The following is a 26,000-nucleotide window of genomic DNA, read 5'->3' as shown; positions in this document are numbered from 1 at the left end:
GGGAAGGATCCCTGTACCCATCAGCCTTTTCCCTGAAGGTCCCCCACTTTCCTGGCGCAGGGGAAAAAACCTGTCCCGGCTCTATCCAGACTCACTCTGTGGCCAGACCCAGTTTCCTCCTCCGTGAAGGAGGCCCAGAAGCTACCCAGAGGGGTTATGAGGACCCCCTGTGGGGCAAGTCTTAGGCCAGACCAACCACTGACCTCATGCCCCCACCAGATCCTGGGGTGAACAATTACTAAGTTCTGAAGGCCCCACCCCAAGACCTCTCCCACCCCTTCTCCTTGTGAACACAGAAGAGTCTGATGACCCAGCCTTTGAAAAACAAGCATTTGTGTTTATTAACCAAAGGGGGGTGGGGGGGGGGGAGTCAGAGCAGTACAGACTCCTATCAGTCCCTCCTGTAGTCTACCCACCTAAGCCAGGCTGCCAAGGCCCTGCCCCCACCCAGAATAAGTTCCCAGGGAACCAGGGCCCCCTGGGAGAGGAAGAGGAAGTCAGCAAACGTCAGAGACCAAGGAAGAAGGAAACAGAACCGCTAGGCCTAGTAAGATCCTTTGGCCCCTCACTCTCGGTAGAGAAGGCTAAGTGCCCCAAATCCAAACCCACAATAAGAGCCAAGTAGGACTCATGTCAAAACCTCTACATGTGAAGGGCAGAGGGTGGCCCAAGGTCAAGAGGCAACTCTCTCCAGAGTCAGTCCTTGCCAGGTGGATGCTGGTCCCGCCTCTGAGGCTCCGCCTCCACACCAAGTTCACACAAGGCAGCAGCCTCCGGTCTGCCCCAAGCCCGCGAATGGATGCAGAAGAGGTCAAGGGGCCAGTTGCCTCTCTAAGATCTGTCTGTGGCAAATGCGGCGTCCCGCGGAAGCCTAGCCCTCAGCTGCTGGGGTATCGCGCGCTTGCCGCAACCCGTACAGCCACTTGATCACGCGGGCGTTACGCTCTACCACCGACACGCCATAGGGGACGCGCTCCCGCTCCCGCGCCCGCTCCTCAACAGTGGCAGAGCTGCGGCGGGAGCAGTCCCCCTCAGAGCTTCCGGGCCCAGCGCTGGGCCCGGCCAGGGACACGATGTCTGAGCTAGCCCGCGCCAGGTGGGCCACTCCCAGCCCCCTTGCCTCCTCCGGGTCCAGGCCGCAGAAGTTAAAAAATCGCTCAAGGTCGGCCGCTGCCCGCGAGAAACGCTCACTCAAATCCGACTTGGAGCGCTGCAAACCCGGGGGGCGGGCCGGGCTGGAGGCAGTGGTAGTGCCTGGCGATGGGCAGGGCTGGGCAGGTGAGGCAGGCAGGGGACGGACATCCACTCGGCGAACCGCAGCTGTACTGGGCGGTGGGCGTGGGGGCGTGGCTGGGGGCGCCTGGTGGGCTCCCTCTGTCCGTCCAGGGGTACGGCCGGCCTCGGCAGGGGACGCGGGACTATCACACAAGTCGATAAGGCTGCTAAGGATGTCCAAGTCCAGCTGGGGCCGGCGGCCAGGGCCAGGCAGGACTCGGCGGCTAGGCGTGAGCACCGTGCGGCGAGTCCCAGGGCTGAAGAGTGGCTGTTTGGACAGCAGGGGCTGCACAGGTTCCTGGCGGGTGTTGGCCACATGCAGGCTCTTGACGTACTTGGCCTTGTCAGCCTCCAGGCGCTCCACAGCACTGGGTTTCCGGGCTCCACCATCTGCTGGCCGCCGTAGCAGGTAGCCAGGGACTTTGGTCCGCAGGCGGAAAGGTAGGGCAGGGGTGTCCCGGGCTCCCGGAGTCAGTGTGTCCACAGGCATGGCTGTTACATACCCTGAGGGCTTTGGTCTGGGAAGGCCGGAGAAATGAGGAGCCAGATCCAGGCAGAAAGTTGGCAGCTGGACGCCGGCAACGGCTGCAGGGGAGGAAAGACAGAGGCTGAGCGCGCTCAGACAAAGGCTCAGCAAAGACCGAAATGGGCTGAAGACGCGTTCCCTATTAAAAGGTAATAGCCACGCCCCTGGTTCACAGGGAGCCAATCAGAAGACAGAAAGCCACCACTGAGGGCCTGTGACTCCGCCCACACCCCCGCCTCCTTCTCAGGAGACCAGCCCCTTCTGAGGCAGAGAGGAAAAAGTGCCAAAGAATGACAGGAGCAGCCTGAGCAGAAAAGACAGGACAAGCCTCGCTTTAAAGGAAGCAAAGTGGGCTCCAGGCCATATGCTGGGCCCCAGCCAACTTAATCTCTCAACGGGTCCTCTTAACAGCTCCATTTTGCAGACAGAGAAACTGAAGCTCAGGGAGTTCAACCAACTTGATTAAGCTAACCCAGCAAACCGATGGCTCTGCCCCTTGCTTCCAACCAGGGAGGTGCCGGCACAGCAGTTTTAGGGTTGGGTGACCAAGAGAAAGCGCTGTAACCCCACACCCCACCCGGACTGGCCCCAGGGAACCTGGTCCCACCTTCTACCCTTACCCACTCAGGCAGGAAGCTGCCCTGTGCTATCCACCCGTCTGGACACGCCAGGCCCCAGGCATAGCAATAAGCCAGCGGGGGAGGAGTGTAGAAAGGCCCCACCCCCACCCCAGTGAAGTCCAGACACTCATCAGCTTCCAGTATGGACTTCACAGTGATCCACGGATGCCTGTCAGCTAGAAATATCAGCCCTGTGCTGTGCTGCTCCAAGAGAAGCTGGAAATGCCCACAATCACAAAACCCTGCTTAAGAGCATCCAGCAGACCCTGGATCTGCCAGCAGCCATCGGATGGGCACCCAGAGGCAAGGGGGCCCACACCTGGGTGCACAGGCGTCCACATGATCACCTAAGCATCGGGGCCTCGTGCCCCAGGCATCAGGCCAGCCCTGATCCTTTTTCCAAGAAAAGACTGGAGCCACAAAGTGTCCCCCACTAACTCTCCCAGAGATGGGCCGGAAGAAAACCCACAGACCAAGTCCTGAACCTTCTCATCTGTAAAACGAGAGAGGAGGACTTCAGTCCAGATGATCCCCAAGAAGACTTGTCATTCAGACCATTTACACCCGTGTTGTCTAATTCACTAGCCACATACGGCTAGTCAACCTTAACTTTAAATTTAAATTAAACAAAAACTTACAGTTCAGTTCCTCAATCACACTAGCCGCATTTCAAGTACACAACAGCCACTCTAGTGGTCACTACAGTAAACGAAGCAGATTAGAGCATTTCCGTCCATAACAGAAAGCTATACTGTACCGCCCCGTTGGTCACCCAGAATGACAGGAGGAGTCTGGATTGGGGTGGGAAGGCAGACATCCCTGTGTGCTAGACGTTTAGCACCATCCTCTCGGGGCGCCTGGGTGGCGCAGTCGGTTAAGCGTCCGACTTCAGCCAGGTCACGATCTCGCGGTCCGTGAGTTCAAGCCCCGCGTCAGGCTCTGGGCTGATGGCTCGGAGCCTGGAACCCGTTTCCGATTCTGTGTCTCCCTCTCTCTCTGCCCCTCCCCCGTTCATGCTCTGTCTCTCTCTGTCCCATAAATAAATAAATAAATAAATAAATAAATAAATAAATAACACCATCCTCTCCTGGAATCCTCCTGGAATTCAGTTGGAATTCCCCCAATGTGAGAAGGGTCACTGTCATCTGATTTTACAGGCAGGGAAAAGTGAGACTACAGAAGTGACCAACCTAGGCCCCAGAGCCGATAAATAAGACACAAATTCATATGAAGCCTAATTCACTCGTCTATTATGTCTATGTAGTTTTACTCTTTGTTCTTCCCATGCCCCTAAAATACAGCTTCACGAGAGAAGGTGGTTTGTCTGTTTTGTTCACTGAATCTGTTTCAGGATATTGCTTTCCACACATAATAGATGTTCAATACATTTTTCTTTTTTTTTTTTAATTTTTTTTAACGTTTATTTATTTTTGAGACAGAGAGAGACAGAGCATGAACGGGGGAGGGTCAGAGAGAGGGAGACACAGAATCGGAAACAGGCTCCAGGCTCTGAGCTGTCAGCACAGAGCCCGACGCGGGGCTCGAACTCACAGACCGCGAGATCGTGACCTGGCTGAAGTCGGACGCTTAACCGACCGAGCCACCCAGGCGCCCCCAATACATTTTTCTTGAATTAAAATGTCCATGGGGACCAAATGAGAATGGGCAGACCTCAGATAAACTAGAGAGGGATGCATCCAGCCTATTGCAGGCATATGCGTCCAAGGTGGGAGGTATGGAATGTGCTAGGAAGCTGGAAGAAAGATGTGCATGAAAACTCTAGGTTCTTAAATCTTAGCATATTCGATAATAATTTTTAACACCTGTGTGGAGAGGGGCGCCTGGGTATCTCAATCGGTTGAGTGATTTCGGCTCAGGTCATGATCTCATGGTCATGGGGTCAAGTCCTGCTTCAGGCTCCTCAGTGAGCATGGAGCCAGCTTAAGATTCTCTTTCTCTCTTTCTCTCTCTCTCAGGGGCACCTGGATGGCTCAGTCGGTTAAGTGTCCAGCTTCAGGTCAGATCACGTGCTCACGGTTAGTGGGTTGGAGCCCGGCATGGGGCTCCGTGCTGACAACTCGGAGCCTGGAGCCTGCTTCAGATTCTGTGTCTCCCTCTCTCTGCCCCTCCCCTGATCGTGCTCTGTCTCTCTCTCTCTCAAAATGAACAAACATTTTTAAAAATTTTTATAATTTTTTTTTTTTTTTTTTTTTTTACGTTTACTTACTATTGCCTGCTTGGGATTCTCTCTCTTCTCACTCTCTGGCCCTCCTCCCACTCACTCTCTCTCAAAATAAATAAACATTTAAAATATTTTTTCCCTCTCCCTGTCTGTGCCCCTCTCCTCTCTCGCACTCTCTCAAAAAGAAAATAAATAAATAAATAAATTAAGTAAGTAAGTAAGTAAGTGTGGATGGAGCAAACAAACAGGTCTGCAAACGTATCTGCTCTCCCCACCCCAAACTAGCCTCCAGCCCCCAGTCTGAGACCTCGGCCGGCGCAGCCATGGCAAGTTACCAGAACCTTCGGGGCTGTCGGGCCAGAGACAGAGCTGCTCCCAAGGCAGAAGGGATGGCGTAGGTGGGAAAGGAAAGCTGCCCCACTGGGGGCCGACCCCCAGGGGACCTCAGGCAGGAAGGGTCTGACAGGAAAGGCAGCCTTGCGGAGCCCGCTCGAGGTAACTAGCCTCTGCCCCACCCCCGGGCCGCCGCCTACCAAACCAGTCCGACCCGTTGGCGGCGGCAGTTCCCTCCCGGGAACCATCCTGGGAAACCGGGGGAAGACGGAGGTCAGATGGGCAGGGCCAGGGCAGAAGCCCCGCGCCCTCGGACCGAGCCCCTGGCCGCAGGGGCTCCTCCCGCAGCCCGGACACAAGCCAGGAGCCAAGCCGGGCTTGGGGGCCGCTGGCCAGCTCGCCCACCCGCCCGCTGCACACCCCCTGCTCCTGCAGCTGCGCCTCTTACACACTCCGGTTCCTTATCTGAAACGCGGTTAAAAATAGACCTGAGCCTCCAGGTCTCCGCGAGGATGGAGAGATAAAACAGGTCGAGGACTCTCCCAGCGCCTGGCCGCAAGGCCGCGTTCCAAAAACGGGGCTCGAGGTTTTTATGATGATTCTGACGACCCAGCTCCGCAGACCGCCCCCCTGGCAGGGGTCTCTCGGCAGCTCCAGAAGCGCCGGAGCCTCAGACAAAGGAGGCACGTGATAGAGGCTAATCCTAAACTGATCGGACCAAATCCCATTTCACAGGTGGGCAAACGGAGGTGTGGCGGCTCCTGAGTGTTAAAGCCAAGGGTCCCAGTTCCCAGGTGGGACTCGTCCTCTCCGAGGCCTCCTCTCATCGCCAACGCCCCACCTACGGGTTTCAAACGCTACCCACAAATGGCCCCTAGAGCGCCAGCTGTGAGCCCTTCTCTTAGGGCATCCCCGGGGCATGCGGCCGCACCTCGCCCCCTTCCCACCGGCTTCCCTAGAGTCAGCCTTAGGGAGTTGGGGAGCTCGGATCCTCGGTCTGGCTTCCGCCCTGCCCCGCTTCGGGACACTCTCTCGGAGACTCCCAGCGACGGAGGAGGCCGCGAGCCAGGCGGCGCGCTGTGTGACTCTGGCCGCTCACCGCCCCTCTCTGAGCCCGGGTCGACCTGGCTCTTAAGTGAGGTCTCGTCCAGGCGGGAAGGTGAGCCCCCGCCCCGTCCCCACCTTCCCAGGAAGGCCCCCCCACTCCGGCCCCGCTCCCCACCCCCCTGCGCACCCCCCCACCCAAGCCCGCCCGGACCCGCACATACCTTGCTGCGAGCGCGCCCCGCTACAGAGCGCTCCCCCCGGCCCGGCCCACCTAGGGCTCAAGTAGCACGCGTTTGCGCAACTTCCGGCGGCCTGCCTCGGGCAGGTGAACCCGCCGGCCCAGGTAGTACCCGAAAGGAAAGAACGAAAGCCAGGCGGGGGCCGGAACCTGAGCCCAGGCGCGCTGGCTGCGGGCTTGGCGCCCGGACCTATCCCAGGGAGCTCTTCCGCGAGCCGGGGCCGCCCAACCCACAGCTACACTGGCCACATCCGCACATCTGCCACCCGCAGTCCCCGTGGCCACGCGGGCCAGCGCACCCATCGTGGGAGGTGGAAAAACGGCGTCCCCCACCCCCCTTCACCCCCCCTCCCGACCTCAATGACCGCCAGTTAACGTTGACTGTGCCAGGCACGAGAAAGTGCTGTTCCTGGTATTAATCAATCCATGTTAATCTTCCCAACAACCCCTGTGAGGTGAACTCTATTATTATCCCCATTTGACTAATGGAATACTGAGGCCGGGACAGGCTGAGCTAGTTGCCCAAAGTCACCCTGAGGAGTCCGACTTGGGCACTTTCCCTCCGGACCAAGCCTTCATGTCACCCCGTTCTACCTGTGTGTCCCTGAGCAGGTTGCTGGCCCCCTCTGGCCCTCCATTTGCCAAGTGAGGAGAGTCTCACCTTCCAGGCCAGGTCAGTGTGAGTTCTTAGGCTCAGAGAGGGCCTGTAGAAGCTTCGTGCATGCTGTAAATATTAGTGACAACGGCAACAATGGTAATAAGAATAACTAGGGTGTTGGAGTCCCAGGCACTATACTTATGTAAATCTCTGGACAACCCCCACCCCCACCCCAGGGAGGTACTACTTAATGCCCATTTTACAGATGAGGAGACTGCTGGAAGGAATCCTTGGGAGGGAGGTGATTGTCTCCACTGCCAAGCCAAGCCCTAGTAGGTCACTTCAGGTGGGCACATTTGATGAGGCCAGTTTCACTGGGATCCTGAAGCCCAGAGAAGGCCCTGAGTCCTCGGGAAGTCAAAGGGGGCCCAGTTTTTCATGTCTGTGCCAAGTGGGGGCTGTACCCAGTTTGGGGCAGAGGGCTATGAGGGGACAGGAAGTGATTCAGAAAACAACTCTCCTCCCCCTGGGAGTGAGTCAGCTCTGAGGCCTCCTCCAGGCCCTGGAGCCTGATTTTAGGGGAATGAGGGAGGCCAGCCTAAAGACCATGGTTCCCCACAATTTCCTGCTGGGTGCCTGCCTGGCCCTCTACTGAGGGTGGGAAGGATGAAGGGGGAGGGCTCCGTTAGGCAATAACCGTCATAAAAGCAAAAAACAAAAACAAAAAAAAACAATTTTCATAATATAATAAGAAATGTTCTGAGTGGTTTCTTTGTACCTGACACTGTTCTGAGCTCTTTGTATCTGTTGACTCATTTAATCCCCACACTCGCCCTGAGGTACTCCTATTATGCTCCTTTTACAGTTGAGAAAACTGAGGCACAGAGAGGTGGGGCCACTTGCCAGAGGTCACACAGCTGGTAAGTGGCAGAGCCAGGATTTGAATCCGGGATTTGAATCCAGGAACAGGGCTGGGGGAGTGGAGCGAAGGGGAGGAGACAGAATCTTCAGCGTTGGGATTCAGTCACTCACCTCCCAACTTTGGCTCAGATCACGATCTCATGGGTTCGAGTCCCACGTGAGGCTCAGTGCTGACAGCTCAGAGCCTGGAGCCTGCTTCAGATTCTGTGTCTTCCTCTCTCTCTCTCTCTCTCTCTGCTCCTCCCCTGCTCACACTCTGTCTCTCTCTCTCTCTCTCTCTCTCTCAAAAATAAATAAACATTAAAAAATGGCAATATGGCAATGTTTTCCCAACAGACATCAGATCTCATCACTGCTCTGCCTAGGCCCACTTATGGCTCCCCATCACCTTAGAGTAAAACCCAGACTCTCTAACTTGGCACTCAGGCCTTCCAGGATCGGGGTCCCGCCCTCCCCTCCCACCTCAGCTCCGGCCTTTTCTGCTGCAGCTACATACCGCTCCCTGCTCGTCTTCAACACCCTAAGGTCTTTCTCGCCTCACGGACTCTGCACCATTTGTCCTCTGCTTCAAACCTCTTAGCTCACCTTCTTCAGGTCCCACCTTCTCAAAGAGGCCTCCCTGACCACCCTGAGGCTCCTGCCAACTCTCTCATCTATCTGTTCCCTTCCACGCATTCATCCTACCCTGTCGTTTTAGATATTCACTTACTGATCACTCGTTTCCTATTTCTGTATTTTCATCCTCTCCCGGGACCAAGCATACAGGTGTGCACACGGCACACCATTGACTAAGTGGCAGGACTGGAAACCGGGCCACCTCAGAGACAAAGGCCCTTCACCACCAAGCCTCCTCCAAACCTCTTGCCTCACCCCAGGGCTTCCCCCATCTCTCCCCCTCCCCTCCAGCCTCCCCCTTCAAGCTGGGCTCTGGCCACTTCAGATGAGCTCCGTTCTTCCTCCAAAGACATCACATCCAAACTTTTGCACGGCCGGGATCTGCTCCTACAGTGCCCTTCCCCGCTCCAGCCCTAGGGCCACCTCTATAGCACAGACTCTGCATCCAGCCTGCCAGGGTTCAAATCCCAGCTCCCCCGGAGTAGCACTGAGCTCCTGGGTAAGATAATCGACATTCCCGTGCCTCAGTTTCCCCAGCCGTAAAATAGGACTTGTAACAGTGCCCCTCTCCCAACCTGTGTGTGACAAATGCCACCAAAATGTGATACTCCGGTGCCCAGCTCCTGGGTGAGGACTTCATCACCCCGAACGTTGACCCGCTTTTCTCAAAGTTTGCAAATCCAAGCATGCAGAGTCGAACAGACATTTCTTCAAAGAAAGTGTACAAAGGACTGATAGGCACATGACAAGATGCTCAATATCATGAATCATTTGGGAAATGTAAGTCAAAACTACAATGACATAACATGTCACATCCATTAAGATGACAATATCAAAACATAGAAGCAAACAAAAAAAACCAAAAAAACCCAAAAACAGAAAATAACAAATGTTGGTGAGGATGTGAAGAAACTGGAACCCTTGAACACTGTTGGTGGGAATATAAAATGGTGCAAAAAATAAAACAAAATAAAACAAAGTAAAATAAATAAAATAAAATAAAATAAAATAAAATAAAATAAAATAAAATAAAATAAAATAAACCAGCGTAACTGCTGTGAAAACAGTATGACGGTTAGGAAAACTTTTTAAAGAGAATCACCATGGTTGCACCACAGTGCGAACAGACTTAATGCCACTGAACTGAACCCTTAACAAATGGTTAAGATGTGAGACTTTATGTTATATACATTTTACCAAGAGAAGAAAAAGAGGGAGCACAGAGTCTGGGTCAGACCCCCTGGATCGGAATTCCTGCTCTGGGTGACCTGGCCCAAGTCACTAAACCTCTCCTGCATTCAGTTTCCCTTTGTGAGGTGGAAAAAAATAACAACACAGAATTGCAAGAATCAAACGAGCACATGCTCATAAAGTACCTGGCAGAGGGAAGTGCTCGTCGAGAGGTGTTCGTGATTTTTATTCTTTGTCTAGGGGGCAAGAGGTGTGGTCTCGATGTTTACAATTTTCATGACATTCTGCACCCCCACCCCACCCCTTCCTTCCACCTCCTTCTCTTGCTGCTCATTAGAAGCCAGGCCCTGACTTGGGTGGAGACAGGGTGGCCCTCACCTGCCCCAGAAAAGGATCAGGAAGGCTCCAGGCAGCAGAGAAGGGGCGGGCCAATAGGGCAGCCCAGCTCGATTTCAGCCCAGCTGTCCGGGTCAGAGACACCCAGCTGGGCATCCTCCGGGGCCACGGCAGGCCCCATTCTATTTCTGGAGTCTCCCCAGACTCTCATGCCCTGGCCTGCCTGCAGTCCGCCTTGCCCAGAACCAGCCTTGCCCAGGGCACCCTGGCACACATCTCAGCAAGGGAGAGGTGAGCGGGCTGAAGGAGGGGTGTGGGCACAGACGCCTGGAGCACTGATCTCCTATTAGGCCCAACTCCATCAACCCAATTAGCTGCGCCTGTTTGTACCTCAAGTTGCAAAATGGGACAGAGGGGCTTGCGGTGGAGACGGAGAGAGACCACATGCAAAGCCTTAGAGACGGGCCTGGCTCACGAGGCTGGGAAGGTGGAGGTTGGGGCCAACTCACAGGCAAGCCCACTTCCTGTCCTGGATTACCTTCTGCCCAGGCCTGAGCTCACTATCGTGGCTTCTTATCTTGGCCAGGAGACGTGAAGAAACTTGCCCAAAGTCACACAGCAAGTCGATGACAGATCACAGAGAGGGCAGTGGTCTTATGATTAAATATATAATCTATAATGACATATATATATATATATTATATGTGTATAATATATACATATATGCATATGCACATATATATGTATATAATATATACATACATGCATATACGCATATATGTATATAATATATACACATATCTATACATATAATATATGCATATACATATGTGTATATATATGTGTGTGTGTATGTGTGTGTGTGTGTGTGTGTGTATATATATATATATATATATATATATATATATATATAATTTTTCAACCAGGTGATATATGCACATGACCCAACAAAAACTCTAAGGAGAATAAAGTAAAAATAAACTCCTTCCCACTCCTATCCCCAGCCACCCAGTTCCCCTCCCTGCAATCAGCACTGCAACCAGACAGCTGTGTGTCCTTCCAGGGAGATTTTAGGCAGATACAAGCAACAATTATGGACATATATTCTTTCTTTTTTTTTTTTTTACACATATGGCAAAATGCTGCGCGTACTGTTTTTACCTTGCTCTTTTTACTCAATAATACGTGTTGTTTTAAGAATGTTGTTAATATATTATTAATTATAATATGTGTTATTAATATGCTTAATAATATACGTTGTTCAATAATATCTGTGGTGCCACATCAGTACATAAGGAGCCTATCAGCCCCTGCTGATGAGCACTTAGTGTGTGTCTAGACGCGCCCTGTTACAAACCACCCTGCAGCATCACCGCACCGACGTTGTGTTGCCTTAGAAGTGGGACAGCTGGGCTGGGCATGTGCTTGTAATGGTGACAGAGACCATGTGAGTCGATCTCCACCAGCAGGACACACAGCAAATGGTCAATAACTGTTAGCTTTAGTTAGCTTGATTAGAGGTTTGAGCACCCCTCAATTTTGCCTCACCCTAGCCCCTCCCTGCATCGCATTCCAGCCGAGGAAGATAATCAGCTCCCTAATAACTGAAAGCCATAGGACATCAGATGGGTAAATGCCACTGAGAGAGACAAAATAGAAAAGGGGGAGGGCAGGGCATATGAACTCAATAAATATTTGTTGAGAGACTAAATGAAAGAGTTCATTTCTTTCTGAGTTCCCAGCGCATCCCCAGGAGGCAGGGCCCGGCCCAAGTCAGATGCTCCACTGGGACCCGTCGCGGCCCCGTCCCCAACTCCAAAGTCTCTGGTGACTAGTGGCTTCAGGTTGAGCGGCTGCCTCTACCCATTCCCTCAACTTGGGGCAGATTCCCAAGAATCTAAAAGCGGCTCCAGAGCACCTGCTGCCCACCTAGTATCTACCCCAGACACGTCAGTCCCCTCGGATCCCCCCCAGAACAGCCCTCTGACAGAGACAGCACTGCGATTCAGAACCCCGTGGGCAGAAGGACCCCAAACGCGCCTTGAGTCCACCCTCTGGCGTTCCAGAGAAGGGAAGACAGATGCCCAGAAGGGGCACCCAGAGGACTGCGCGGGAGAATGGGGCAGGAGGGAGATCATCCAGCCAGGGCACCAGGGCTCGGCAGCCTTGCAGCTAAGAGGCTGAGAAGCTGACCCCCAGCTGCGTGTCTGGGCCTCCCAAGGCAAATCCTGATCTACCCCGACTGGAGACTTCGAGGCGGAGCAGAAAGACCTGAACTGGATTCCCCACCAGACCTCGCTGTGCCAGGCCACTTGCCTCTCCGCACCTCATTCCTTCTCATCCGTGAAATGGGGTACCAACTCCTCCCCGCACATACGACGCGGGCAGGACGCCTACAGCAGGCGCTCACGGAGCCCCTCAGACCCCAGCGCGCGCCCCAGACCACCCGCCCCCTCACCTGGAGCCGGCGCTAGGAGAGTCCTGGCTCCTCCAATACGGGTCTTAGAGAGGCTGACAGCTCGGACCCGAGGTTGGAATGGCCGCGCCCAACGCTGCTCGGAAGGCCCCAGCCCCGCATGAGGACCCGCAGGGGCGTCTTCGGAACTGCTCTGCGCACCCGAGGTGGACGGGGTACCTGACTGTCCCCAGGCCCCCACCAGAGCGGAGGCCCGGGGGGCGCAGAGGAAGGGGAAGTGAGTTCGCCAGTCTCCCCCCGTCGCCGGAATGGTTTGCCCCGGACATCCTGATTGGTTCCTCGCTTCCGTTCGAACGCCGCGCCATCCGGGTTGCCAGGCGACCGCTGAGCTTCAGCTCGGGGATAGCGCGTCCAGCCCCAGCAGCCCAGCTCCGCCCCGGCTCAACCCCTCCGGCCTGTTCTTCCCTTGGCCGCTGCAACTCAGGAGCCTAGTTATTTCCTTTGCTCTGCCAGGACTTTCTCCTGGTCCCCAACAGACTATGGCACCATTTAGGGGCCCCACCTAGTCCCTAGTTCCGACTTTGCAGCTGGCTATGTGAGCCCGGGCTAGCCCCTTTCCCTCTCTGTTTCCCTAACTGCACGGTGGTAAATTGTAAAATGTGCATATCCAGCAGTCCCGAACTTTACTAAGGAAATGACCAAAGATATGAGCAAAGATTAATGCAGCCTAGCGTTATTTACGATAGGAAAAAAATGGAAATAATTCCAATGCTCAGCAAAAGAAGGTCGGTTATATACATCCATCCTGCGGAAGAGCTAAGTCTACTGAGCTTTTTACCTGCCAGGTAGCTTTACATAACATAACTCTTGTCAGTGTTCATGGCATAACCCTTTGAGATAGGTACCTGTAATTACCCCACTTTGTGATGAGGAATGTTATGCAGCTATTAAAAATGATGTAGTTAAAGATACTTAAAGTATGAGGAAAATGCTAAGAAAGCTTTTTAAAAGTATGTTTCAAAGCACTATGTACAACATAACTATGTATTAAATACAGAATTGTAATATCACGTGTTTATGTGTAATCGTTTATAATAACAGCAGTCAACTTCTTTTTTGTGTTTTTGTGGATTTTCCAATTTCCAACACTTAAATCGTCAAGGGAAAAAAAAACCCACATTTTTTAAAAGGATTGGAATAAATTAACTCTAAGCACCCTTCAAGATAAGGAAATTTCATAACTGCAAGTCACTATTTGGGTCTAGGGCATTGTTCAAGTTGGAACCGACCTCTGTTTTCTAGTCCAGATGGTGATCTTCACTCTTTGATTGGATTTTCAATGATTGAGCACTTACTGTACAAATACCTTGGGCGGGTCGGGGAGGGGGACTAATAGTATACCAATAGCTAACAATGATTGCACATGCTGGCATGAGCACCAATCAAATCAGAGTAGATAGCATCCAAAGCAGGAAGTCTGACTATATCTGGGAGGAGCAGCTAAATATCAAAGTTGGCATTAACTGTGCCCTTTGCTAGACTGTGCTCAAGGCCTTACACACATTTTCTCATTTGACTCCCTTACCATGTGAGAAGAGAGGTTCTATTATCCTTCTCATTTTATAGATGAGAAAAGCATTGTTTATCTGGATTCAGCAGGAGTCCTCTGAACCGTTCTGTTATGTTCCCATGTGAATATACAACACGTGTTGGCGGCAGCAGCGAGGGAAGGCAAGGAGGATCCTGTGATCACAAAAGACACAAAGCAGGGGCAGATCTAGACTACATACTTCCTGAGGCTCGTACAATTTAGGGAGATCTATTTAAGGAAAGACCTACAAAATCACAAATATAAAATTAGGTAATAAAGTGATGATTTGGTTAGAAAGACAGAAGAAACCTCAACAAATGAAAAGTCCACAAATGTTGCAAAATCCAGGAAAATAATATTATTTCTATGAATTACATATTCGGCATACCTCCCTGATACTTTTCACAAACAAGCTTCTTCTGGCTCCATGTATACATTTCACACCTCTCCTCTACTACATACTGGTGATATTGGGCACTGTAAACCCAGAGAGGGAGAGAGAGAGAGACAGAGAGAGATGACCTTTCACCCTGGTGCACCTTTATGTCACAGCACACCTCAGTGTGCTAGGTAAGGGTATTCCTGGAAGCCATTACCAGTTGGCAATAACTTTTCACAAAAGTGACCGAAAACAACGTAAATAAAACCGCGAAGCCCGTACTAAACGTCAGGGTTCCCTTGGCCAAATCCCCTAGACGGTCACACGCACTCCGACATCATCTGACACAAAGGGAAGTCTGGATGGAAGGAGAAGGTGGTTTTAACAGAGTGAGGTTTAAACACCTTACTTTGGCAAGTTTTTCAGAAGCATATGACTCTGTGAACACCTTGCTAGGGAGTGTGCCAGACCTTAGCTTCCCTGTCATTAAAATGGGAATAACAACAATGGTGTCATGGTTGAATTCTTCGCTCAGATGTACAACTTTAATCAGGGGTTAGGAGAGATTTGAGATGCTTGGATAAAGGTCCTGCTGACCCTTGCGTGTTCCAAACTTGCCTCTGCCCTACGTACCCTGGAGCTTAAAACAAACAGGATAGGGGCGCCTGGGTGGCTCAGTCAGTTGAGCGTCTGACTTCAGCTCAGGTCGTGATCTTGCAGTTTGTGAGTTTGAGTCCCGCGTCGGGCTCTGTGCTGACAGCTCGGGGCCTGGAGCCTGCTTTGGATTCTGTGTCTCCCTCTCTCTCTGCCCCTAACCCACTCGCATTCTGTCTCTGTCTCTCTCAAAAATAAATAAACATTTTTTTAAAAAAATTTTTTAAAAGAATAAGGAGGTGCACAAGCTGTCATTAGTGTGCCCAGATGAAAGGGAGCTAGATGATCCTTAGGGTCGCGTCCTGACCCAGCATGAGCAACAGTAGCATCTCACCCCATCCACAGGCCTGCAGCTTTTAGTGCCTCCTGTAGCACCCTGACCTTGGCGGTGTTTTCGCCACTCAGCTCGAAACTGAGATGAAATCAGCCTCAGATACCAGCTCCCTATCCTCTGTGCACCCCATGGCTGTATTTCATTTTGGCAGGGGGAGCCTGGCCTTGAAGTGGTTTGAGAGGCGTGCACTGCGGGGGGGGGGGGGGGGACTGGTGACCAAGGACAGTTCCTGTGTCTGAGCTTTCTGGTCCCGGGGGAGGCAGCCTATCGAGCCTTCAGGTGAGACCTCATGAGAAGTTCAGAGAGAACTGCCAAGCCAAGCCCTTCCTGAGTTCTTATCCAAAAGAAACCATAAAAGAGATGAAAAAAAAAAAAAAAGATTATTGTTGTCTTAAACCACTAAGTGTAGTGATGATTTGTTATTCAGCAAGAGATAATACCTAGGGACTTTTTACAAATTCCAACGTCCAGGTTGCACCCCAGACCAACCACATCTGAACCTCTAGGAGAGGGGCCCAGATATCAGGTTTCCATGTGCAGCCAAGGTTGAAACCCCCTGGAGGGGGTCCCCTCCCGCTTCTAGCTTGGGCAGCTCCCACTGACCTCAGGCTGGTTAGGATTCTCTCCTCTGGGCTTCCACAGCCCCCTGTGTCAAACTGGCCTGGGGCACGTCTCCTGACTTGGCAGTCGGGAGACTTCTTATCGGGTAAGTGGAGGTGATTATAGCACCCAGCTGACCTCCTGGACAATCCCATGGTGTGTCACCTGAGAAAGGGCTTGGGGAGCATAAAAACCGAGCTCTCCAGGTGGGGCTGTTATCACTGAGCTGCTGCTTGGGCTCAGCATTCCTCCGCCTCCCCTCTGCCTCGGCTTTCTGTCTGGACAGCTAGGAGACCAGTTTGGAGAGAGGACTGTCCAAGTTACCCTCATCCCTGCAGACCTCCCCCCTTCATCTCCTCTTGGTTTGTTTCAGGATGTATTTACTCATTCAACAAATATTTTCTGAGCCCCTGGTCTGTGCCGGTTACTAGGAAGACAGACGGGAACACAGGGAGTTACATTCTAGTGAGGGAGACAGAACAATAGATGAGTAAGTGAACCGACAAGTGAGACATGTTATAAATAAAAATAAAGCAGAGTAAAGCACTGGGCGTAATGGAAAAGGGGCTGCTTTGTATAGCACAGTCAGGGAGGCCTCTCTGAGGTGAAGCCTAAAGCGTAAAAAAAGAGGCAGCCGTGTGCAAATCTAGGGAAGGCTGGGAGGAACAAACATGTGCAAAGGTCCTGGGGCAAGAGTGAGTTTGGTGTATTTGAGCCAAAAGGCCAACGACTGGAATGGAGAGACAGGAAAAAGACTGACATGAAATTGCTGTAGGCCACAGAGAAGAGTCTAGAGTTTAAAGATAAAAAGCGGCAGTTTCAGATCAAGATCAAGCATTCTGGGGTCAGCCGGTCAGAGTTCTAATCCCAGCTCTACCGCCCACCTGCTGCCAGACTTGGGGAAGTTCCTTAAACTCTGAACGTTCAGCCCCTTATCTTTAATGGGAATAATTGCACCTACATCGCAAGGAGTTACCTTGAGTCCCCAGGATGATGCGCACAAAACCCTTAGCACAGGACCTGGCCAAAGCATGGCTCAATAAATGTGCGTTATGCTCATTGCTGATGACAATAGCAGAGATCATGCCGCACAACCATGGGGGTTCCCAATAAATCACAAACCCTGGCAGAGAGCATACATGCTTGCACCCTGTAGCGGGCTGAACAGGGTGCCCGCGCAGAACAATCGGGGCTGGCAGCAGTCTCCTGGGGGTTAGAGACAGGCTGGCAGCTGCAGGAAGCAGGGCAAGATGAAGACAGGCTTGAAGATCCCGCTGGATTTGGCCCAGACTGAGCCACATCGGCTCTCCACTCCCAAATCCTCACGCCCCAGGAACAGGGTCGAGTTGTGAATCTGGAGAGCCCAGAATTCTTTTATTTTTTTTAAAAAAAAAATTTTTTTTTAACGTTTATTTATTTTTGAGACAGAAAGAGACAGAGCATGAACAGGGGAGGGGCAGAGAGAGAGGGAGACGCGGAATCTGAAGCAGGCTCCAGGCTCCGAGCTGTCAGCACGGAGCCTGACGCGGGGCTCGAACTCACACACGCGAGATCGTGACCTGAGCCGAAGTTGGATGCTTAACCGACCAAGCCACCCAGGCCCCCCGAGCCCAGAATTCTTTTAATCCTGAGGTCTTCGGGGTGCCTGGGTGGCTCAGTCGGTTAGGCAGCCAACTCTTGATTTCGGCTCACGAACCCGTGAGATTGAGCCCAACCCCAGGGTCAGGCTCTCTGCGCCCACAGCGCGGAGCCTGCTTGGGATTCTGTCTCTCCCTCTCTCTGCCCTCCACCCCCCACCTCAAGCTAAATGAGTAAACTTAAAAAAACAAAAAATCCTGAATTTTGCATTTTATCGAGTTTTAGTTATTTAAATGGAAAGGCCACACAAGGCTAGTGGCTATCGTATTAGCACGGCTCTAGAGTGGAAGTTGTTTTCTCTTTGATTCTCTTTCACTCTTTCTAGTCTTCATCTGTGTCCATTTCGCCCACGACGGGGCCGCAGACTCAGGGCCAAACTGGGTATGTGTTCCTTTATAAAAATGGGTCTTGTTGGGGCGCCTGGGTGGCTCAGTCGGTTGAGCGTCCGACTTCGGCTCAGGTCATGATCTCGCAGTCTGTGAGTTCGAGCCCCGCGTCGGGCTCTGGGCTGATGGCTCAGAGCCTGGAGCCTGCTTACGATTCTGTGTCTCCCTCTCTCTCTGCCCCTCCCCCGTTCATGCTCTGTCTCTGTCTCAAAAATAAAATAAATGTTAAAAAAAAAAAAAAAGGGTCTTGTTAAAGGAAATTCACCAACGTCCGGTGTATATTTCGCTGATTTTTGACAAATGTGTCCAGCTGCAATTGGTGCCGTGGAGGAGTGGCTTCCGTCACCTGGACAACCTCCCTTGTGTGTGGCAGCCACTGGTCTGTTTTCTTTCCCTACGCTTTCATCTTTTCTGGACTATCACACAAATGGGTCAGCCTTCTTTCACGTGAAGCAGGATTAGAGTTTAAGAACATTGTTTTATTCCCATTCCGTTATTTTTCCCCCCAGAAGCTTTCTAATTACGGCGAACGATGCTGAGTTTCCACTCACAGAGAAAGTATGAAATTTCCTTTCACGCAGAATCTGTTTAAGCCAAGGAGCACACATTTCCTTTAAAACGTGGAAGTCACTAATAGAACAGGTGGGATACGGATACGGCAGCAATTACAAGAGTGAGACACGAGTTACTCCTCTTCGGGAAAAACACCCAATCCCACCTCTGCGTGTGACATGTGGGGGTAACCAAGACCCAGGAGGAGGTTGACTGGCCCGGATCGCATCAAGCAGGTGGCAGAAACAGGAGGACACTAGTGCTGCTCAGGACAGATGGCAGAGGCTGGGAGGAGAGGCTTGGGTCCCCTTAGGGTCAGGGGGCTGTCCCCTCCCCCCACTCTTGGGTCTGCGCTAATGGAGCTGCCCCAGGTCAGAGGCTGGGCCTGACAGATGGGATTCTACAGGGGCAAAAAGGTTCAGAGGGTGAGGGGCCTTTGTCCCAACCCCAGATGGCAGGGCCCCAGAAGTAGGGCCCCTCCTGAACTGGAAGGTCATGGCCGGAGACAGAATCTTTGTGGAAACGTAACAGCCAAGCCCCTCCACCCAAGGGACTGGTGCAGGCCTTTCCATCTTTCAAAAAGACCCCTCCACTCCACATGCAAATCAAATGCAAATGAGCCTACAGCCACTGCGCAAACCCCGCCTTCCTTTCCCTCTTGCTGAGGTCCACCCCACAGGTCCAGACACCCACAAATGTCCAGACACCCGAAGCCCCAGGCCCATCCTCAGCACACGCTCAGACCCCTCACACCAGGACTGGGCATGAAATGGGCTCAGCTGACCCATCTCTGCCTGGAGGCTGCATCAGACCTGGCCCACTCCTGCTGTCTCTCCCCCTATCCGTCCTCCCCCGGCTCAGGCAGATCTTTTAACACCATAAATCAGTATCGCAAAGCTAGAGTGATCAAACCAGTCTGATACCGGTATGAAAACAATCAAGGGCCCAGAAATAAATCCACGCAAATATGGCCAAATGATATTTGACAAAAGAGCCAGGGATACGCAATGAGGAAAGACAGTCTCTTCAACAAATGGTGGTGGGAAAACTGAATATTCACACGCAACGCATGAAATTAGACCACTCGCCTTACACCACTCACAAAAATTAACTGGAAATTGATTAAAGGCTTAAACCTAGGACCTGAAACCATAAAACTCCTAGAAGGAAACACAGGGGAAAACTCCTTGACATTGGTCTTGGCAATGATTATTCAGATATGACAACAGGGGCATCTGGGTGACTCAGTCGGTTAAGCGTCCAGCTCTTGATTTCGGCTCAGGTCATGATCTCGAGGTTTGTGAGTTCGAGCCTCAGGTCGGGCTCCATGCTGACAGCGTGGAGCCTGCTTGGGATTCTCTCTTGTGCTCTCTCTCTCTCTCTCTGCCCCTCCCCTGCTCATGCTCACTCTTTCTCTCAAAATAAATAAATAAACTTAACAAAACAGATGTGACAACAAAAACACAGGCAACAAAAGCAAAAATCAACAAATAAGGACCACGTCCAACTAAAAAGCTTCTACAAAGCAAAAGAGAAAACCAACACAATGAAAAGGCAGGAGCTCAAGTGTCCATCGGTAGGCGAATGGATAAAGACGTGGGCTATATATACAATGGAATATTACTCAGCCATAAAAAAAAGAATTAAATCTTGCCATTTGCAACGACATGCACGGAGCTAGAGAGTATAATGTTAAGCAAAAAAGTCAGAGAAAGACAAATACCATTGAGTTTACGTGTGGAATTGAAGAAACAAAACAAAGGAGCAAAGGGAAAAAGAAAGAGAGAGAGGCAAACCAAGAAACAGACTCTTGACTATAGAGAACAAACTGATGGTTACCAGAAGGAAGGGGGTAGGGGAATGGGGGACCTAGGGGCTGGGGATTAAGGAGCACACTTGTGATGAGGACCGGGTGTTGTATGGACGTGTTGAATCGCTATATTGCACACCTGAAACTAACACAGCACTGTATGTTAACTAACTGGAATTAATAATAATAATAAATAAAATAAAGTAAAAATAATAAAATGAAAAGGCAGCCTTTGGGATGGGAGAAAATATTTGTAAACACGTATCTGATAAAGGGTTAATATCCAAAAAACATAAAAAACTCCTACAACACAATAGCAAACAAAAAAATCCAATTGAAAAATACACAGAGTAGGGGCGCCTACGTGGCTGAGTCGGTTAGGCATCCGACTTCCGCTCAGGTTATGATCTCGCGGTCCGTGAGTTCGAGCCCCGCGTCGGGCTCTGTGCTGACAGCTCAGAGCCTGGAGCCTGCTTCGGATTCTGTGTCTCCCTCTCTCTCTGCTCCTCCCTTGCTCTCTCTCTCTCTCCAAAATAAATAAACATTAAAAAAAAAAGAGTATTTGTGTAGACATTTTTCCAAAGAAGACACCCAGTTGGCCAACAAGTACATGAAAAGGTGCTCAACCATCTACTCATCATCAGGCAACCGCAAGTCAAAACCACAATGAGATATCGCTGCACGCCTGTCGAAACAGCTATTACCAAAAAGACAAGAGACACCAAACGCTGGCACGGCTGTGGAGAAACGGGAACCTTTGCGGGCTGCTGGTGCGATTATAAATCGGGGCGAGCCACTATGGAAAAGAGCGCGGAGGTTCCTTTTCTGCCAAAAACAGAACCAGCACGTGCCCCGGCTGTGTCACCTCCTGGCGTGTGGCCGAAGAACATGAAATCAGAAGCTCAAAGACCTATCGGCACCCCCAACGTTCACGGAAGCACGACTTACAAAAGCCATGGGAGCCATGGAAGACACGGAAACAACCTAAGTGCCAGCGACTGACGAATAGGTGACGAAAACGTGAGAAGGAAAGAGACAGAATGCAATATTACTCAGCCCTAGGGAGAAGGAAGGCCCGCCATGTGTGACAACAGGGATGGACCGGAAGGGCATTTGGCTAAGTGAAGTAATTCAGACAGAGAAAGACCATGGGTGATCTCGCTTATAGGAGGAATCACAAAAACCGAATTCACAGAAACAGAATAGAGCGGTGGTTGTTAGGGGCTGGGGGAAAAGGGGGGAGAGGCCGGGCAAAGTGCTTCCCCGGCCAACTCCCTGTCACCCAAGCCTCTGGCTCTGAGACATGGTACCTTCACAGCCGGGCCCTCGAACACCCCTCCAACAGCTCTGGTTTGCCTCACTCGCCGTGCGCAACACCTGAGATTATTTTATGTATTTGTTTTCTTGGTTTTGCTCGCCTCGGTTCCACAAGGGCAGGGGGCCTGGCCTGTATCTCCCATGCCTAGAACACCGCCTGGCACATAGTAGGGGCTCCATAAATATTTGTGAGCGAAGGGAGGGGGGTGGGAAGGAGAGGAAGGAAGGAGCGAACGCCCCCACCGAGGCCCCCCGAAAGAGGCAGACAGATTGGAGCGGAAAATGTGACAATAACCATTTGTTCACTCGACAAAGTTACGGTGCGGGCCAGGCACTGACGTAGGGGCTGGGGACACTGTGGTGAACAAGACAAATTGCCTCAGCTTTCCAGGCCCACGGCTGGTGGGGGAGACTGAGAAGCCACAGGGGTCACTGTTCTGAGTCATCTGTGAGGTCCCGATGAGGGGCCCTGAACCCAAGCCGGGGGTCAGGGCAGGCTTCTAGGAAGAGGCGGCCTCTGGGTTGAAACCCAAAGAGTGAGCAGTGGGGAACTCACCAGAAAACAGGAGGAGGACAGAAAGAGATTGGAGGTGGGAAGCCGGGTCACAGAGGTCACACAGGCCCTGGAGGGGTGGTGGGGTGGTGGGGAGCGATGCAGGGGCCCTGTCGTGGCATTACTACTTACCCCGTTTTACAGATAGAAACACAAGAGACCCAAATCAGAGCGAGGACAGGCCCACACCGTCCGGGCTCCCTGTCCAGTGATCTTCCCACTGCATCAGTGTGGGAATACCAGTTTCTTCCCTGGAACCTTCTGGAGCCTTGGGAAGGGGCCACTCTCCTGTCCGGCCCCATGCCTCCCTACCAGCCCTTTGAGAGAAATATTAATATTTTGGAGTGAAACCACGCTCCTTTGTTATACAAGGAAGTGGCCTTCTTTTTTTAGAGATGCAGACTAAAGTGTTGGAGGTGATGATTCACGATCTCTATAATGCACATTAAACCACCTCGAAAAGAAATGGAGGAAGCATTATGGAAAATGCCAGAGTTCATCTGGATGTCGGATATACAGTTCATAATGTTATCCTCTGTTTTTCTGTGTGTCTAAAATTACTCGACGTAGTTCAGCGTAAACCACTGAAAGAAAAACACGAGGGCAGACCCTGGGTGTGGTCACAGCTGTGAACGTGAATTGAGAAGGCTGAAAGGCAAGCTAGGAGAACATTCTGGACTGGGAAAACCAGGTCTGTGTGTGGGCCCCTGGGCAGTCCCTCCCCGTGTGGGGCCCCTTCCCCTGGGACACCCTGAGTCTCTGCCCCAGTGCTGCGTCTGGTGCTCTCATGGATTCGGCCACTGGGGGCTCTGCGCCCCTTCCCCAGGACACCGACTCTCAGGTTGGGGGCCAGGCAGGAGGCCAACGGCTTTGCTGTCCCCAAGCCCCGAGAGGCCAGACCAGTGTGCCAGTGTCTGAACTGGGAAATGGACAGAAGGACGCAGCCCCATCTCACCCTTTCGATCTGGGCCTAGACACCTGCTCTCTTGCACCATCTACCCCATTGGACTGGCTGGGAAACTGAGGCCCAGGCCTGACCTGGGTCCCCTGCTTTGGGGACCTGTACTCTTCTTAAGGACCCAAGACATATAATCCTACAGAAGGAAGAGGACAGAGAAGGAGGCCCAGTGCACCAAAAGAGTCAGAAGCTGATGTCTGGCCCTCAGCAAGTCAGGGTCAGAGGCAGAGGGCAGGGGACGCGTCCCCGGCAGCGTGAGGTCTCTGTGTGAGGAAGTCAGTGCAGGCCGGGAGCCTCCAGCCCCTGTGGAGAGGGCTCTCCCGTCCCTAGCTGTGCCCCCTGCATCAGTACGGCCCCAGTCTCCCCAGCTCGGGGCCAGGGGATCCTCTCTCCCTGTTCAAGCAGGAACCTCAATGTCCCTGTCAGCCTGTCCCTCTCACTCACCCCCAAACCAGCGAAGCGCTCTCCTTAAGACCTCCCCTTCCATTCAGCCAGTGAACAAATATCTTCCAAGTTCCTTCCACATGCCAGGCACAAATTAGGCACCAGGACCTCCACTGTGAACAAAACAGACACAGTCCCTCCCCCCTCCCCACCCCCCACCCCCCCCTCACTGCTGAGCTGACACTGGTGGGAAACAGACACAAAGCAAGATGAGTCAACGAACACATAACACACCATCAAGGGCACAGTTAGCAAAGCTATCGAGGCACGAGGAGCTAGAGAGTGGTGGCGACCAGACAATTCTAATTTAGGGTCACCTCTGAAGGGTGAGATTGAGCAGGCACCTGAATAAAGTGAGGGAGGGGCCGTGGGGCTACCTGGGGAAAGAGGGCAAGTGCAAAGGCCCTGAGGCAGGGAATAGGTTTGCCACCTGAAGGGTTGGCAAGAAGACCAGCGTGGCTGGAGTCGAGAGTGCCAGCGAAGAGATACTGCGACAGCCACGCAGGACACGAAGGGGCTGGATGGGGGCGGTGGCAGTGGAGGGGTACAGAGTGGCCCGATTCTGGATCTGCTAAGGGATCAGTATGTGCCGTGTGGGAGCAAAAAGGAGTTGGGAGAGAAGATAGCACCTCCATTTTAGAGACCATGCTCCTTGCGGTATCCCCAGCGCATGGAACAGAGCCGATCTCAATCAGCAGTTACTGAAAGAGAAAAAGCAAATAAAGGGAGAAAGAATCTCAGCCCGCCCACTCCTTCTGGCCTCCCAGCTATCGTTTTCCAGAACTGAAGGCGTCTTTCAGGGACTCCCCCATACCCTCCCACAGGATGCTGGGAGGCCATCCTCGGTATTCCTAGTTCCTAGGAATCATCATGCTGCCTTGGCTTGAAGACATTCCAGGTCGAGGCACTCCCCAAGTCCCCAGATTAGCTCATGCCGTCCCTGCTTACTGGATAGGAACTCTCTACTCCACCCGGGCTGGAATTTCCACCATCCTTCACTCCTGGAATCCTGCCTTGAGCACCTTCCAGAAATCTGTTACCAAGAAAGCATCTGTCACACATACCTCTCCCAGCCCGGTTACTCTGGCTTGAGTAAAGGGCATGCTCACCTATGTGTCCCCATTCAGATGCCACCACAATTTCCTCCACTTGGGTGCTCCCTGTTCTTCACACAGGACAGAGCCAAGGAGAGAGAAAAGAGGTCCCAGAGGTGCTCTGAGAACAGAGGAGGCCGTCACCTCCCTTGAGCTGCAGGTAAGACCTCTATTAATGCAACACAAAATGGCATTCGAGGTTTCTTTCAGTTCTTTTTCTTATTTTTCTTTTTTTAAAGTAATTTTTTAATGTTAGGTTACACAACTAACAGGGTTTAGACCCCTAGAAAGTTAAAATATTTCAGTTAAAGCTAAACTCCTCTTTGATCACCCCCCCCCCATCACCCTTCCCATTCCCTGACCCCCTCCACACACACACCATTCCAAAGGCAACCATTGCTGCCAATTTGAAATTCATGCTTCTAGATTTTTTCCTATGGATGTATATGTGATAAACACCACACACACACACACACACACACACACACACACACACACACCCGTAATGAATATGTGGCATTTATTTGTGGAAAAAAATTTTTCCACAGATGGAATCATACCGTATTTATCCTGTGGCTTTTTTCTCCGCTCTGTTCTGGGCTCTTGAATTCAATTCACAGATAAGAGATCGTATGCACTCTGATGGGGCTGCACCACGCGACTGGCCCTTATAGACAGCAGATTGCTTTAGAGGCACTCTCAGAAGCTCCTCTCTCTAATCCCCTCGAAGCCTACGTCTCCTTTCCCCCCACTCTCCTTCCTTCCACCTCCCCGGCACGTATGCCCCGCGCACCCCCCAGAGAGAAGGTCCTAATTCCTCAGATGCCCCAGGAAGGTTCCTCTTCCGGAGGTTGTAGCACCCTGCGCCCTCTGGTGGCCCCCGTGGGTAACTGCAGCGGCGCCTCCAACCCCCTCATCCATTCACCCCACGAACCGGTTCTGGAAGCCCTGCCCACCCACCACCTAGGCGTGAACCTTCCCGCGCCTGCCCTGGGGGCCCGGTGGTGGATTAGCTGATCTCCGCTCTGGAAAGGCTCCTCGTGGAATGTGAGCGCCCTTGTGACCTGCCAGAAGAATGTACACGTTTGACGAGCCCCGGAGGGCAGCTCTTTGTGGGAAACTCGTGGTCCTCGTGCAGCGCCTTTGGAAGGCAATGAACTGGACGATCTCTCTCTGAGCACGTTGTAGTTCACTGCTGGGAGCGGATTCTGCAGGTATTGCCAGTGTTTGCGGCCGCAGCAAACGACAGGGGCCCAGCAACGGGGGTGGTCCAGATTCGTCCTGGGGCATTCGGGTAATGGAACACCTGTAGGCCTGTCCTTCCCCAGCCTGGGACTCTGTCCCCCTCAGGGTGCCTCTGCTGGCTGCCCCCACTCCGAAGCCTGCCCGCAT

The 26,000-nt window shown here is 52.2% G+C and overlaps 1 protein-coding gene and 1 long non-coding RNA gene across 5 annotated transcripts in view; one reads left to right on the top strand and one right to left on the bottom strand.

Moving 5' to 3' along the window:
• Positions 1 to 305: 305 nt before the first annotated feature.
• The window catches only part of FAM110A (family with sequence similarity 110 member A), a 131,653-nt gene continuing 105,958 nt past the window's right edge, over positions 306 to 26,000 (bottom strand). For 2 of the 4 annotated variants that reach the window (XM_030309882.1, XM_030309881.1), the window contains exon 3: positions 306 to 1,860. In XM_030309882.1, the coding sequence (XP_030165742.1) occupies positions 872 to 1,860 (989 nt within the window). In that variant the 3' untranslated portion in view covers positions 306 to 871. Of the gene's footprint in view, positions 1,861 to 6,204; positions 6,401 to 12,340; positions 12,574 to 26,000 lie in introns of those variants that run through there. The other 2 variants (XM_030309883.1, XM_030309884.1) reach the window with 2 other exon arrangements.
• On the top strand, positions 9,293 to 20,690 carry LOC115510242. The gene is made up of 3 exons (XR_003967644.1): positions 9,293 to 9,305; positions 15,899 to 15,904; positions 20,594 to 20,690. It is a non-coding gene; the product is annotated as an uncharacterized LOC115510242 (long non-coding RNA).

The sequence above is a fragment of the Lynx canadensis genome, chromosome A3 (genome assembly GCF_007474595.2).
Source record: "Lynx canadensis isolate LIC74 chromosome A3, mLynCan4.pri.v2, whole genome shotgun sequence".
Taxonomy (NCBI): Eukaryota; Metazoa; Chordata; class Mammalia; order Carnivora; family Felidae; genus Lynx; species Lynx canadensis.
Note: the sequence above shows the minus strand (reverse complement) of the source record. Positions and strands in the feature narration are given on the sequence as shown.